Below are 15,502 nucleotides of genomic sequence, written 5' to 3'. Positions count from 1 at the left end.
GCAATATAACTTTTGAACCAGTAACTTTAACAAATTATCTTGATAGAAAATGATAAAATAAATGAAATTCATGTACTGTAATCGGAATGAAAAAATAAAATAAAAGCATTAAACGTATATAATAAATGTACGTCTTCATATACATTTAATTTCATATACAAAATCATAACATATCAATCTGAATTGCTTTCACATGTACAGGTGAAAAACACAGGTAAAAACACAGGTAAAAACCACAGGTAAATCAAACTAACTTTAACGAAATAGGCTATAATCACTATGAAAACATATTTCCTAATACATCTGTATGTGTTTTTAAAATGTATGCGTTCAGGGATACAACCAGTTATTCACATAAAACATCCTGATATGTCCACGATCGATTTCACAGTGACCAATAATGAAGGCGATGTCACTGGCTAAAAAAGCGGGATGAGCATGTGCAGGATATACTTTTCCTAGTCATCATATTTTCTTTTATGAATGTAAACAATGACGAAACTAAGAGTTGGGATACATGTGTACAGTGGAGTTTTCATAATCGTCACTTTTATGATGATTTTAAAATACTGGTCGTAAAACGTCATAATAACCCTCACATATTCGAGATGATTAACATATGCAGGAGTGTTTCAGTGCCCCCGTACCGCTGCCAAAAACTGTAATTACGCATCGGAAACCCAGTGGTGTTTCCGGCATGACTTTATCGTTGATAAATCAATTCTGAAAAGAAAACCATAGGTTGCGGGAATTTCATTAACAAAAATTAAGACGAAAAAAACAAACAAACAAAAAACAGTGTTCTGAGTGTAAAACTTCAACGGGACTTTGCAAGGATTCGAACTCAGGACTTCATATTGTTAAAGTGTTGCTCTACCTGGTCGACAAAAACATCATGACCCAGCTGTACTACGGGGAAGTAGCTGTATGTACCAAATACCACAGTGCAGTGAGGCAGCGATCCTTAAATCAAGGGCATCTTTATTTTTAATGTGCAAATTGTAATTGCTTCTGTGGAAATATTAACATTGAGTTTTTCAGGAAGGACGCGCCTGGCAAACTTGATATTATTATTACGTTTCTAGAAGTATTTGTTTCTGTTTTGTTATAAAACATTGAATACGGTGTCGTTGAAATTAAGTTTCAAATTTTGAACTAAATTAACCTTTTTTTGAAATACAAATTCAGATTTAGATTCCTACATTTTCGCACTACTACAATCATTTTAGTACGTATTTTTACAGAATAACATTAATTTACTCATAACCTTTTGTGAATGATGCTATTTCACTTTTGTCTCGCTACAGTTCATCAATAAATCCGTTAAGCATTGTAATACAATATCGAAGTAAGCTGTTTACAACGTTCTCCAAATACTGGTCAACCTCACGACCTGTTTCTGGTGTGCTTTTTTATCATTTAGATATACTGTGTGCCTAATGGAATATAAACTTATGAATTGATATAATATAATCAACCTACGTATTTATCTTAGCATCGAATTCCTCAATTTAGCATGGATTATTTCCCGTTGACTTTGCTTTCATCAAATAAATACAAATCTAATACGATAGAATATTTGCTATTTAAATTAGGGACGGCGACATTCAAAACGAATAACATATATCTGTGAGTTAAGGTGATGGAGTCCTTCTTTTGTCGGTCGTCATATTATTTACATATGATTTGACATCATTTAGTTCTGCGCTGGTAAATAAATCCGGAGGCATTCGAACGCCCTAGAGTATCCCTGCACTACACTGAAAGGATAAAAACTTTCCCCTAGCGTTTTCTTTATGGCCACTCCAGACTAATGACACAGTAAGTGGGTTCGCTCCTCAATGCACGCAGGTAATGTCGTTTGTCGTTTACTCTACACCTAAGAAGACCCCGTTCATGCCACATCAGCTTGACAAAGTATTTTCGAGTAAACCTGTTTCAAATTATAAATAAAATAAATGTACTAATTTTGGATTGAACTGTCACCAAATCAAGTAAAATATATTAAAACATAAATTATATCATTTTAATTACAACTCCTATCTGACATAAGCAACTAAACATAACATGGAAATCGCAGCCGAGGGTACTTCATCCATAGCCCCCAAAATGTTACTCTTTTATCGTTCATTAATGTTCATTTATGGGATCAAATCACCTAGGTCGGATCAAGGTAAAAGGTGATTGAATTTTTGCCAATTGATGCAGATATACAACAGCATCCAGAATTAAGATTAAACTGTTATTTGTAGCTGTGCGGGATCACAGCGTCGCACGGGTTAAAGATTCAAGAAATGTTCGACTTTTTAAATGTAGTGTATGAAATTGAGTCTGAAATGTTTTTCGATTTCACAGTTCGATACTGTTGTTTACTGTTGCTAAGGAACCGATTATTGCTCACCTGTAACGTGCATTCAAATTAAAAGGGCTATTTTTGAACAACTATATTTAGCAATCATTTGAAATCGCTGCATTGAAACGGTACGAAGTTCATGACTTATCAACACAATATATAAATATATGTGAAAGTTGAACGTACCAGCAGTGACAATCGCTATGTAGTGTTAAATGGATCAGGGTTTTGGATATCGTCTAAAAACAAAAATGGATTTAATCAACATTCAAGCATTTTCACTGATATTTCTTCTTCAGGTATGCTCAGGTAAGTTTTATTTTATTCATTTTTGCTACTGTTGTTTAATGCTTTAAATGTTATTCCGGAAAGACACTTTAAGTCCCTGTACCATTAAAGATGTGATTCCGTGCCAGACGCCAAACGTCAGTGTTATTTCTTGTAAAATGACCATCATCGATTATCACTTACGTCAACGTTTTTAAAGACAACAAAGATCTGTATTGTTTTGTTTAGTTATATATGCCTTCATTCGTGTCTTTGAATAATGATATGCTGAATAGACAATTACTATAGGTAAATCCAGTATAAGAATTTCCAGATTATGAATGAAGGAAAATCCAGCTTTGCCTTCAGGATGTGTGTTTTGATCTGTCATGTCACGACATTTGATGAATGAAAATATTATGGATTTGAAAGATATTTGGCAAAAGAACTTAAAACGATAATTAAATAAATGTAATTTTATCAAACGACTCTAATTACACGCGTGACTGATTATTATTTTAAAATTTTAGTTTGTTTCTTTTAAATATAACACTCAAACAAACTAATATTGTATAAATAACAAGTGAAATGAAACAGGAATAATATATTTCTTGGGAGTGATTGTATCTTTAATGAAATATTTGCAAGTGATGGTTAATTAATTTCTAACAGTTGTGTCCGAGAGTTGTACCTTTTACACGAGCGCCACGACGTTGGTTCGAACATGCACTACCGGATGTTGTGACAGTGGATGCTGTGCAGATGATTACAAATCGTAAGTATAATGTTATACGTCATTTTGTTTCATTTATTGAATGCGTATCGTATGTATTACGTGAATGTTAAGTTACTAGTATATAAATTTGTACTATTAGTATATAATATTGCGCTAGTGAAATATATATTATATTTTTAAAACACGTGTATACTATTACTTTTCACATATTGTATTGTTGTATTATATTTCATATGCGTAAAAAATAATATATGCCACAAGTTTGACCAATATTATGTTATACAAGTTATTTATAATTTAATTCACAAAGTGATTAACAAAGACCTATCACTACAAACACATATTTGAATATTCATTCTAGATCTAGATCTTTTGTCTGAAAGCTTGGATAAAGAATGACTATTGACATTCGTTTTATTACGTTCCCCGTAAGGTTATAATGATGAACTCTACAGAAATAAGTATGTACAATTTGAAAAATAGATACAAATTATGGATGGAAAAAGTAAAAATACCTTTCAGATTAAAAAATTTCAATAGATACTTTCCTTCAATCGTAGGTTGATATTGTTAATTTGCTTTCTCTAAGAAAAACTATTTTGTCGGAACATGAATTCTTGGAGTACGAGTACCAACTCAAACTCAGAATTACTTTATATCAAACATGTAATAACTTCGTGGACATATGAATTCCTGGATGGAGATTACCAACGAAAAATTTGTGATTTTACAGTATACTATATATTTTCTTATGATATTCCAGGTTAGCAATAATCCTAGGAACTGTGTTTGGGTGTCTGCTGTTGATATTCATCATTGCAATAGTGGTAGTTTGTTTGACGAGAGACCGCTGGTCGAAACGAGTCAATCCTATACCTAAAGGTATGTTTCTCACCTTTCTGTCGTAGTTTTGTAGTACCGTAACAACGATGAACATGGTTAAGCGTATGTAACAAACGTTCAATAATACATTTTACCTATGACTTATGATACCGGATAAATAATCACAAAATATAATGAGGGTTTGTATAATTGCTTAGGAAAGAGACGTAAACATATTATATTGCTTTATATGTCTCTGCTTTGGAGAAGCAAATTTCCAAACAGTTTTCGCCTTTTTTAAATGAATACTGTAACTTACTTCTCGTATTACTTATTTGGCAGGACCTTAGTATATAAGCATGTTAAAGAGATTAAGGATGGGCAGTGTGTCTGTGGCAAAACACTTATTGTTTATCGCTCTTTTCAACATGGTATTTATGTATGATAACCCGTACGTTTACTTGTCACAGATTCTGTTCAGAAAAAGAGGAATGATGACGTAATGCTTACTGACATGGAAACCAACAACACAGCGTCAGTGTGATTAGAGGCAACGTAAAGTAATCACAAGGAATTGTTTACTCTAAAGTGTATATTCATCGTGATATGGAATGTGTTACGTAAATACTGAAGTTGGATTCCGTGAAATTTGAAAATGTGTCTTAGATAATTCAAACTTAACAATGACTAGGTAATTGTTAGAAACACTTTAACAACAACAAATGACATCGCAATGTTAAAAGTTGTTATTGTCAAGTGAACTTGGCAGTGAACGGGTTAGCCGTGAGCGAAATGCCACATGACCTCCTTCGCAGTTTAATTTGTTTTCGCATGACCAAGTGCATTCGGTACCTCATTGACCTTTCCATTGAAAGTTGTGTTCCAAGAATGGTAAAATCGTCAACAAAGTTGAAATGTCACATGAACTGTAACATACACTGACACGTACTATATGACTTTAACATGAACACAATAACGGTGATATGTGTTACTTTCAATACCGTTCTGGATTAATCCCAGTTATGAACGGACAGTGTGTACCATGGTGCCAACAGAGATGAACAGCGTAGCCATGTAATGCTGAAACATATTTACTTTGGAGAAAAACTGCTGATGGAATTAATATGTTTTACTATGTAGTAAATAATGATTTTTGTTTAGAAATACTCGTCATTGTATTTAAAATAAACGATATTAAATAGCTAAATGCTGATTCAGAAGAGCAGGTGACATCAACAACAACAAATAAATAAATACCGGTATTAAGTTGAAAATTCGGGCTTAAACTAATGTATTGCAATTTACAATCATCCGTTCATTGCATGTAAACGTTATTGATGAGGATCAACAGTTCCTCCAAAACCGTAAATCTTTCATAATTTCATAAAAATGGTTCCATTGAAAGATATTTCATTTCATATATAATTTACATAATGATGTGTATGTCATATTATGGTCATGGGATGAGGATCTCAACCGTTTCAAGTTATGGCTCTGGAATTGAGTCCCTATGGGTTGGGACAGACCCCAGGGTCAATTATTATTATGTCATGATTGTGTTTGTTTCTTGATGCTCAGCAATTGTATATATTGTTATAGAGTGGGGATCCTGATAATGTCAAAATTAAGTTAAAACTTTGTATGCGCAATTTTGAAATCCTTTAATTTTATTGTCTTTCAACATTCCATTAATTCTACCTTGATATGCATTAAGTATACAACATGTCCAACATATCACTTAAATGGAGGTGGAGGAGGGGGATCAATTTCATTTTACCGGCTTAAAGTACCTAAGCTACGAATATATTTACCTCAATATAAATATTGATTTTCTTGTTAGCTTATTTCTGTGACGTGTAAGTATACGTTGTTTCCTTTTAATTTTGAAAGATTTTGTTTTGTAACTTTTTTTACAATGTGGAATCTATCGTTAATTAACCTTTACTAAAACCCAACGCATATACATGTATATATCTCCCTCGCAAAAAGTTTGAAGAGTCAAAACGGAAGAGATGTATGCAAAAAACAAGTAATCTGTCTATTAAGGGCATATTTCAATATATATATACATCAAATTGATTATAACATTGCTATATGGAAGATTTACATAATGCTTACTGCTGCAATCCACAAATGTTTTATTCATGATAAAAAATCCTATTTTATTAGCATGAAGAACGCTTACTCAGAAAATGATTTATCGACATACGGTGTTACCTATAAATATTTAAAATGTACCTGTTGATATCCGGGTGAAAAGGAATTCCCCAAAAAGTAACTGTGATATGATCAATCATCTTAGCAGGAAATAGTTTATTATGTTTCCTTGTTTTCTAATGATTTTATTGTTTATTCCTCACTAAAAAAAACCAAGATAACATGTCTTTCAAACCGGTAAAAAGCAAACATGCATTGTCATCTAGGATAAAGTCCTTCTATAAATATGATATACATTTGTGTGTGTGTGTGTGTGTGTTGTTTGTGTGAGAAGTTGAAAGTCAGAGATAATCATCAAGACTAACCATGTTTTTGGCAAAGGCAAGAATTGAAATCTGTATACGTATGGAATTGAAATATTTTCTGTTCATATATCATTATATTTTATATCATAATTATGTTACCTATCCTTTCTGTTATGATAAGCTTTTGGGATAAACTTTACCTTATAATATGTTATTTTAATAAACTCTCTTACTAAGAAAAAAGTTACAACTTTTGTATTTTGTATTTCAGCGTGTTGTTTTTTTTGTTTTTCTAAAAAAAAATAAAGGCATCTATTTTGTGTTTAAGTGCATGTACATTTATTTACACATTTATATAGGAAAGTTGTCTTGACATTAACAGTGCTTCCTTAAAAATTGCCTAAAAAGGGTAAGCACAAATAGAGTAGGTAGGGTGTCCGGAAACGAACATCTTGTTATGCCTTATAAGCTTGTAGAAAACGTTAAAACAATAATGGCACTCAAGAAATCATTACATTGAAATATTTTATCGTGTCAATAATATGATTTTGATTTACAGAATAAAAAAAATATCTAAAGTACACATGTAAACATTCAACAGATGGCTCTCACGTTGATAAAGCATAATCTGCATGAAATCGTATTTTGTTTTGACTACGCTGGAAATAAAATGTCCATCTTTTGTGGTCTATGATATTTTAGTGATTTATTATAATCAATGTAAAATCAACACTGGAAAAAATAAGTAAGGAATCGCTTATCAAAACATCTATACTTAGAGCCAAGTAAGGTAAACAGTATGTAACAATGTTTCTTAGTCCTTTTTGTAGTGTTAAGGTGCCAGCGTAACCAGTGAAATGTCATCTCGGTGTATATAATGATATTATATGATTTTTATTTCAGATATAAATGTCTAAAATACACGAACTAAAATTCAATGTATCGCTATTTGTCTGATATTGTATTATATTTTGACTAGGTTCGAAGGAAAAAGAGTATTACTTTTGATTTATGATATTTTATTGATTTTTTAACTTCAGTGTAATGGTCACTAGCAATACGAAGTAAAGTAATACCTATTTAAAAACAAGTACAACCAAATAAAGTTAAAAAAGCAGCTAACCAGTGATTCTATTTTTCGTTCGAGTTAAGCTAACCAGTAAGATTTTTTCTTTTTCTTTTAAAGCTAACCAGCGAGAATCCCTTTCTGTTAGTGGTAAGCAAACTAGTGAGAATATTTGTTCTCATTGCGTTAAGCTAACCAGTTAAAATATTTTAAGTGTTAAGCTAACAAATGATATGCTGTGTCCACGAGATCATGTGTATATAAAAAAAAATATACAGTTTATATTACCTAGCCAGGTGAAATTGACATACATGTACGTTGAAGCCACAGTGTAACCTGAAGACGTGACCCATCACATTTCAATGAACCATCAATCAAACACGGCGTTTACCTACACTGATGTTTGTATCCCATACTTACCAATGTACCACAGAGTAAAGCATGAACAACAAATATGATAGACACGGTCATAAGCATATTATTTACATATTATAGGTTATAGGTTATAGGTGATATCTATGGAAACCTATACGGGTCGTCTATCATTTTTCTCAACCTACTTATTACTAGAAACTATTCAAACTAACTACGAGATAGTAACTACTAGTTAGCTGTTATGTTATAACTAGGTAAAGTATTTTTGTTATTACTTAATATAATTATATGGTTATCTTATTATTATTATTATAATGTTTTCATGTGATTACTATGTAGTTATCCTGTTGTGACTAGATAGCCACAATGTAACTTGTAATTACAGGATTATCTTGTCATTAAGTGCAGTATTTTTGTTATTACTAGACTTACTAGAAATGATTAGATAGTTATCCTACTATTATTATTATAAAGTTATCTTGTAATTACTAAGTAAGTACCCTGTTATGACCAGATAGTTACATTGTAACTTATAATTACAGGATTATCTTGTATTTACTATATAGCTATTAAGTTATCATTAGGTGCAGTATTTTTGTTATTACTAGACTTAATAGAAATCATAAGACAGTTATCCTATAATTGTTATTATAAAGTTATCTTGTACTGTAAATACCAAGTAATAATCCTGTTATGACTAGATAGTAACATTGTACCTGGTAATTACAAGATTAGCTTGCTACTGCTAGATAGTTATTTGTTATTACTAGATAGGTCATAAGCTTGTTGTTACTAGGAAGCTATTTTGTCATTGCTAGATAGCATTCTTGTTATTTTAGATAAGTGATCTTGAAATCACTAGATAGTTATTTTGTTACAGATATAACTATTTTGTTATTTTATATGATATGTCTCATCAAAAAGCCCTGTTACAGGTACAAAAGAAGTTTGCCCACCAATCAATTTAATCATAACACGGATATATTTGTAGCTCCCTAACACACGATCCATGAATTTGTTTTTTTAATTAAAAAGGTCCCCGGGGCCTGTGCTATGACCTGTTTAGTGTGTACGACAGAGTTCACTTTTTTGTCCAAACAACTATCAAAACAATGTTTTACGCTATCAAATAATAATAAAAAAAAAAATCCTCATGAGTCGTGTCTTAGAGAGCTATAAATATAACCCAGCTTTGGTTAAATTGCTTTATGCGCAAAATTCTTTTGTTCCCGTAAAATGTCTTTAGACAGTTTGTTATTACTTGATAAATTTATTTGCATTACTGATGGAAGCTTAAATTTTAATGGTAATCTTGATCATTAACCTATTACGGTATTTCAAATTAGGTCAACTGTTTTCTACCGCCTTTGCAAATTATATATTCCTACTGTATAGCGGGTAATGTTACAATTGTACATTTTATGAGTTTTCTAAACGTTTTCTTCATGTTGGTAAGTATGAGTAGTAGAAAGGTTATGTACCACAACCACTAAGTGTACATATGCTTCACTGATAATTTGTCTGACGAATGTGACAGTGTATGTATCGTATACGTAGTAATCACAGGAAACGTCACACCTAAACATTTACTGGTTGTGATATATAACCTTTTTCTTATTTCTTTTATAATTTTGTAAGTTTTGGCTTATTATTTTCGAACTTGATATTTAAATGTTGTAACAGAATAAGCTCTACCAGAAACTCAATTAACTATAGGACTGTGTGACTTGGAGGTTTCGACAAGGAGACAGTGACAGATGGTAACAGATTATAGACACTGACCTGATAATTTGTTACAGCTATATGTGGACCTTAAGTGAGTAATTTAACACGTTTTCGGGGTTTACATTAGTTCATCATTGGGGGTGGCATTTTTACCGAAAATTGATCTAAACTCGAAAAACATGTAAAATCACTCTGACCACCTCAGTGCAGGTCCAAATAAAGCAGTAGCAAATTAGCAGGCCCCTGTGTCAGCTTTGACAGAACGCATTACGAACCGAGGGCGAGAATGAACTCTTGCACCTGGGTTAAAATAAACTTGAACTGTACCAGCATTGGTCGTTAACTCTTGTGTTACAATGTAACATGCATATGTATTTTCAGCACACCGTTTTCTCCAAGGGTGATTGAGGAGCAAATGTTCTCTCGTTCTCTATACACACGAGACATTATACAAAGAATAACAAAGGCACCATGATGGCGTTTCTTTCAAACACAAAGGTCTTTTTTTCTGAATGAATGTAATAGATGTGTTTTCGTTTTTCTATTTTGAACAGTAATATGGTTCGTTATTATCGAGTCCATTACAATATACAAAATAAAACACGGTTAAATCACTATCCAATCAGATTTCCTGAAATGGACTTAAGAGGAAGTCGACATAAATGTCACTAGACGCTTTTTATCAGCATCGATCAAATTAATTTTGAAGACATATACGTAATCGATAAAAATAGCTTTTCTGCTCGAAAAATAAATCGTATTTCATTAATATGTTTCATTATTGTTTTCCACTATATAAAATATATTGTTTTTTTTAAACGCAGATAGATATGTATGCACCTGATGTTTCGATGTGATATATATATATATATACAATGTACTTGAAATTGGGTTCACGCTATTCTAATATGTAGGACATAGGTTTTCTCATGAACAAAACACCCTGCTACGATAATAAACACATCACATTATGTCGTTAGTCGAATGTGATCTCTTTTTAATGTGTTTTTAAGTTGACTTGGCAGCGTCAAACGGAAACATAAATACTGCCATACAAAACATAGGCAATTTCAAACAATTTCTGCTTTTCTAGTCAATATCCCCCATCAGCCTATGTAATGTAAAACCAGTTAAGAGTCGAACGTACCGAGCAAGCTCGACGCAACACTCGCCATTTATGTTATGTTTGCCATTTAAAGTTGTCCTAAAAAGACAAGGTAAATAATGGCTCCAAAATGCTTTTTAAGTTAAGCCTATTTTCATTAAATCTCGCTTACAAGTTTTGTAAAGGTGTGAATGTGATTAACTTTGACTGCTGTAGAACGTGGCGAATTATTAACCGAAATATTGAATGAGTGATAGTTCCGTGACTGTTATATTATACATATATATAAAATCTTAACTTCGACCATGGGTGGTTTCTAATCGGTCTGTATGTACGACTTTTGAAGAATTAGGAATTTAAAAAAGCGTTGCGAATCGTATTTAATACTTCGTCATGTTTATAAAGTACAGAGAAAATATACTTCAGCAACAACAAACAACAGTAAATATACCACAGCGTCAGCATAATAAGACATACTACACAGAGCGTCGATACATTTATGAATGATACCACAGCGACAACACAAAAAGACTAAATAGACCTAAACTTTTTTACACAATCTAAAAATATACCACAACGTCAACACAAAGACACAATATACCACAGCGTCAACACAAAGACACAATATACCACAACATCAACATATAGACAACATATACTACAGCGTCAACACATAGACAACATATGCCACAGCGTCAACACTAAGACAACATATACCACAGTGTCAACACAAAGACAACATATACCACAGCGTCAAGTCAAAATGACTAAATAGACCTCAACTTCATTACGCAAATTCAAAATGTACCACAGCGTCAACACAAAGTCAACATATACCACATCATCAACAACAAGACAACATATACAACAGTGTCAACACTAAGACAACATATATCACATCGTCAACACGTAGACAACATATACCACAGTGTCAACACAAAGACAGTTTATACCACAGAATCACACAAAAAACAACATTTACCTCAGCGTCAACACATAGTCAACATATACCACAGCGTCAACACTAAGACAACATATACCACAGCGTCAACACATAGACAACATTTACCACAGTTTCAACACTAAGACAACATATACCACAGCGTCAACAGCAAGGCAACATATACACCAGCGTCAACACCAAGACAACATATCCAACAGCGTCAACACAAAGACAGTACATACCACAGAATCAACACAAAAAACAACATATACCACAGTGCCAACACTAAGACAACATATACCACAGCGTTAACCCATAGACAACATATACCACACCGTCAACACAAGACAACATTTACCACAGCATCAACACAATGACAACTTATACCACAGCGTCAACACAAAGACAACATATACCTCAGCGTCAACACAAAGACAACATATACAACAGCGTCAACACAAAGACAACATATACCAGTGTCAACACAAAGACAACATATACCACAGCGTCAACACTAAGACAACATATACAACAGCGTCATCTCAAAGACAACAAATACCACATCATCAACACAAAGACAACATATACCACAGCATCAACACAAAGACAACATATACAACAGCGTCAACACCAAGACAACATATACCACAGCGTCAACACAAAGACAACATATACCACAGTGTCACCACAATGACAGTATATACCACAGAATCAACACAAAAAACAACATTCACCACAGCGTCAACACATAGACAACATATACCACAGTTTCAACAGAAAGACAACATATACCACAGCGTCAACACAAAGACAATATTTACCACAGTGTCAACACAAAGACAACATATACCACAGCGTCAACACCAAGACAACATATACCACAGCGTCAACACCAAGACACAATATACCACAGCGTCAACACAAAGACAGTACATACCACAGAATCAACACAAAAAACAACATATACCACAGTGCCAACACTAAGACAACATATACCACAGCGTTAACCCATAGACAACATATACCACACCGTCAACACAAGACAACATTTACCACAGCATCAACACAATGACAACTTATACCACAGCGTCAACACAAAGACAACATATACCTCAGCGTCAACACAAAGACAACATATACAACAGCGTCAACACAAAGACAACATATACCAGTGTCAACACAAAGACAACATATACCACAGCGTCAACACTAAGACAACAAATACAACAGCGTCATCTCAAAGACAACATATACCACAGCATCAACACAAAGACAACATATACCACAGCATCAACACAAAGACAACATGTACAACAGCGTCAACACAAAGACACAATATACCACAACATCAACATATAGACAACATATAGTACAGCGTCAACACATAGACAACATATACCACAGCGTCAACACTAAGACAACATATACCACAGTGTCAACACAAAGACAACATATACCACAGCGTCAAATCAAAATGACTAAATAGACCTCAACTTCATTACGCAAATTCAAAATGTACCACAGCGTCAACACAAAGTCAACATATACCACATCATCAACACCAAGACAACATATACAACAGTGTCAACACTAAGACAACATATATCACATCGTCAACACATAGACAACATATACCACAGTGTCAACACAAAGACAGTATATACCACAGCGTCAACACCAAGATAACATATACCACAGCTTCAACACCCAGACAACATATCCAACAGCGTCACCACAAAGACAGTACCTACCCCAGAATCAACACAAAAAACAACATTTACCACAGCGTCAACACATAGACAACATATACCACAGTTTCAACACTAAGACAACATATACCACAGCTTCAACACCAAGATAACATATACCACAGCGTCAACACCAAGACAACATATCCAACAGCGTCAACACAAAGACAGTACATACCACAGAATCAACACAAAAAACAACATTTACCACAGCGTCAACACATAGACAACATATACCACAGTGTCAACACTAAGACAACATATACCACAGCGTTAACACATAGACAACATATACCACAGCGTCATCTCAAAGACAACATATACCACAGCATCAACACAAAGACAACATATACCACAGCATCAACACAAAGACAACATGTACAACAGCGTCAACACCAAGACAACATATACCACAGCATCAACACAAAGACAACATATACCACAGTGTCAACACAATGACAGTATATACCACAGAATCAACACAAAAAACAACATTTACCACAGCGTCAACACATAGACAACATATACCACAGTTTCAACACAAAGACAATATTTACCACAGTGTCACCACAAAGACAACATATACCACAGCGTCAACAAAAGGACAACATTTACCACAGTGTCAACACCAAGACAACATATACCACAGCGTCAACACCAAGACAACATATACCACAGTGTCAACACAAAGACAGTATATACCACAGAATCACACAAAAAAACAGCATATACCACAGCGTCAACACAAAGACAATATTTAGCACAGTGTCATCACAAAGACAACATATACCACAGCGTCAACAAAAGGACAACATTTACCACAGTGTCAACACAAAGACAACATATACCACAGCGTCAACACCAAGACAACATATACAACAGTGTCAACACAAAGACATTATATACCATAAAATCACACAAAAAAACAACATATACCACAGCGTCAACACAAAGACAATATTTACCACAGTGTCAACACAAAGACAACATATACCACAGCGTCAACAACAAGACAACATTTACCACATTGTCAACACAAAGACAACATTTACCACAGCGTCAACACAAAGACAACATATACCACAGTGTCAACACAAAGAAAACATATACCACAGCGTTAACACATAGACAACATATACCACAGCATCAACACTAAGACAACATATACCACAGAGTCAACAACAAGACAACATTTACCACATTGTCAACACAAAGACTATATACCACAGAATCAACACAAAAAACAACATTTAAGTGTCACCACAATGACAGTATATACCACAGAATCAACACAAAAAACAACATTTACCACAGCGTCAACAACAAGACAAACAGCGTCAACACCAAGACAACATTTACCACATTGTCAACACAAAGACAAAATTTACCACAGCGGCAACACAAAGACAGTATATACAACAGTGTTAGCACAAAGACAGAATATACCACAGAATCACACAAAAAACAACATTTTCCACAGCGTCAACACATAGTCAACATATACCACAGCGCCAACACATAGTCAACATATACCACAGTTTCAACACTAAGACAACATATACCACAGCGTCAACACCAAGACAACATATACCACAGCGTCAACACCAAGACAGCATATACCACAGCGTCACCACAAAGACAATATTTACCACAGTGTCAACACAAAGACAACATATACCACAGCGTCAACAACAAGACAACATTTACCACATTGTCAACACAAAGACAACATTTACCACAGCGTCAACACAAAGACAACATATACCACAGCGTCAACACCAAGACAACATTTACCACATTGTCAACACAAAGACAACATTTACCACAGCGTCAACACAAAGACAGTATATACAACAGTGTCAACACAAAGACAGAATATACCACAGAATCACACAAAAAA

General features: G+C 33.7%; 1 protein-coding gene across 1 annotated transcript; it reads left to right on the top strand.

The window, feature by feature from the left end:
* The first annotated feature begins 2,604 nt into the window (after positions 1 to 2,604).
* Positions 2,605 to 4,740, top strand: LOC110453360. Its single transcript, XM_021502276.1, has 4 exons — positions 2,605 to 2,662; positions 3,293 to 3,395; positions 4,120 to 4,238; positions 4,649 to 4,740. Exons 1-4 carry the CDS (start codon positions 2,605 to 2,607, stop codon positions 4,720 to 4,722), a joined length of 354 nt encoding a protein of 117 aa, XP_021357951.1. The 3' UTR covers positions 4,723 to 4,740.
* The last annotated feature ends 10,762 nt before the right edge of the window (positions 4,741 to 15,502 follow it).

The sequence above is a fragment of the Mizuhopecten yessoensis genome, unplaced genomic scaffold (assembly GCF_002113885.1).
Source record: "Mizuhopecten yessoensis strain PY_sf001 unplaced genomic scaffold, ASM211388v2 scaffold7283, whole genome shotgun sequence".
Taxonomy (NCBI): domain Eukaryota; kingdom Metazoa; phylum Mollusca; class Bivalvia; order Pectinida; family Pectinidae; genus Mizuhopecten; species Mizuhopecten yessoensis.
The sequence above is the reverse complement of the archived record's forward strand: the minus strand, read 5'-3'. Positions and strand labels throughout refer to the sequence as shown.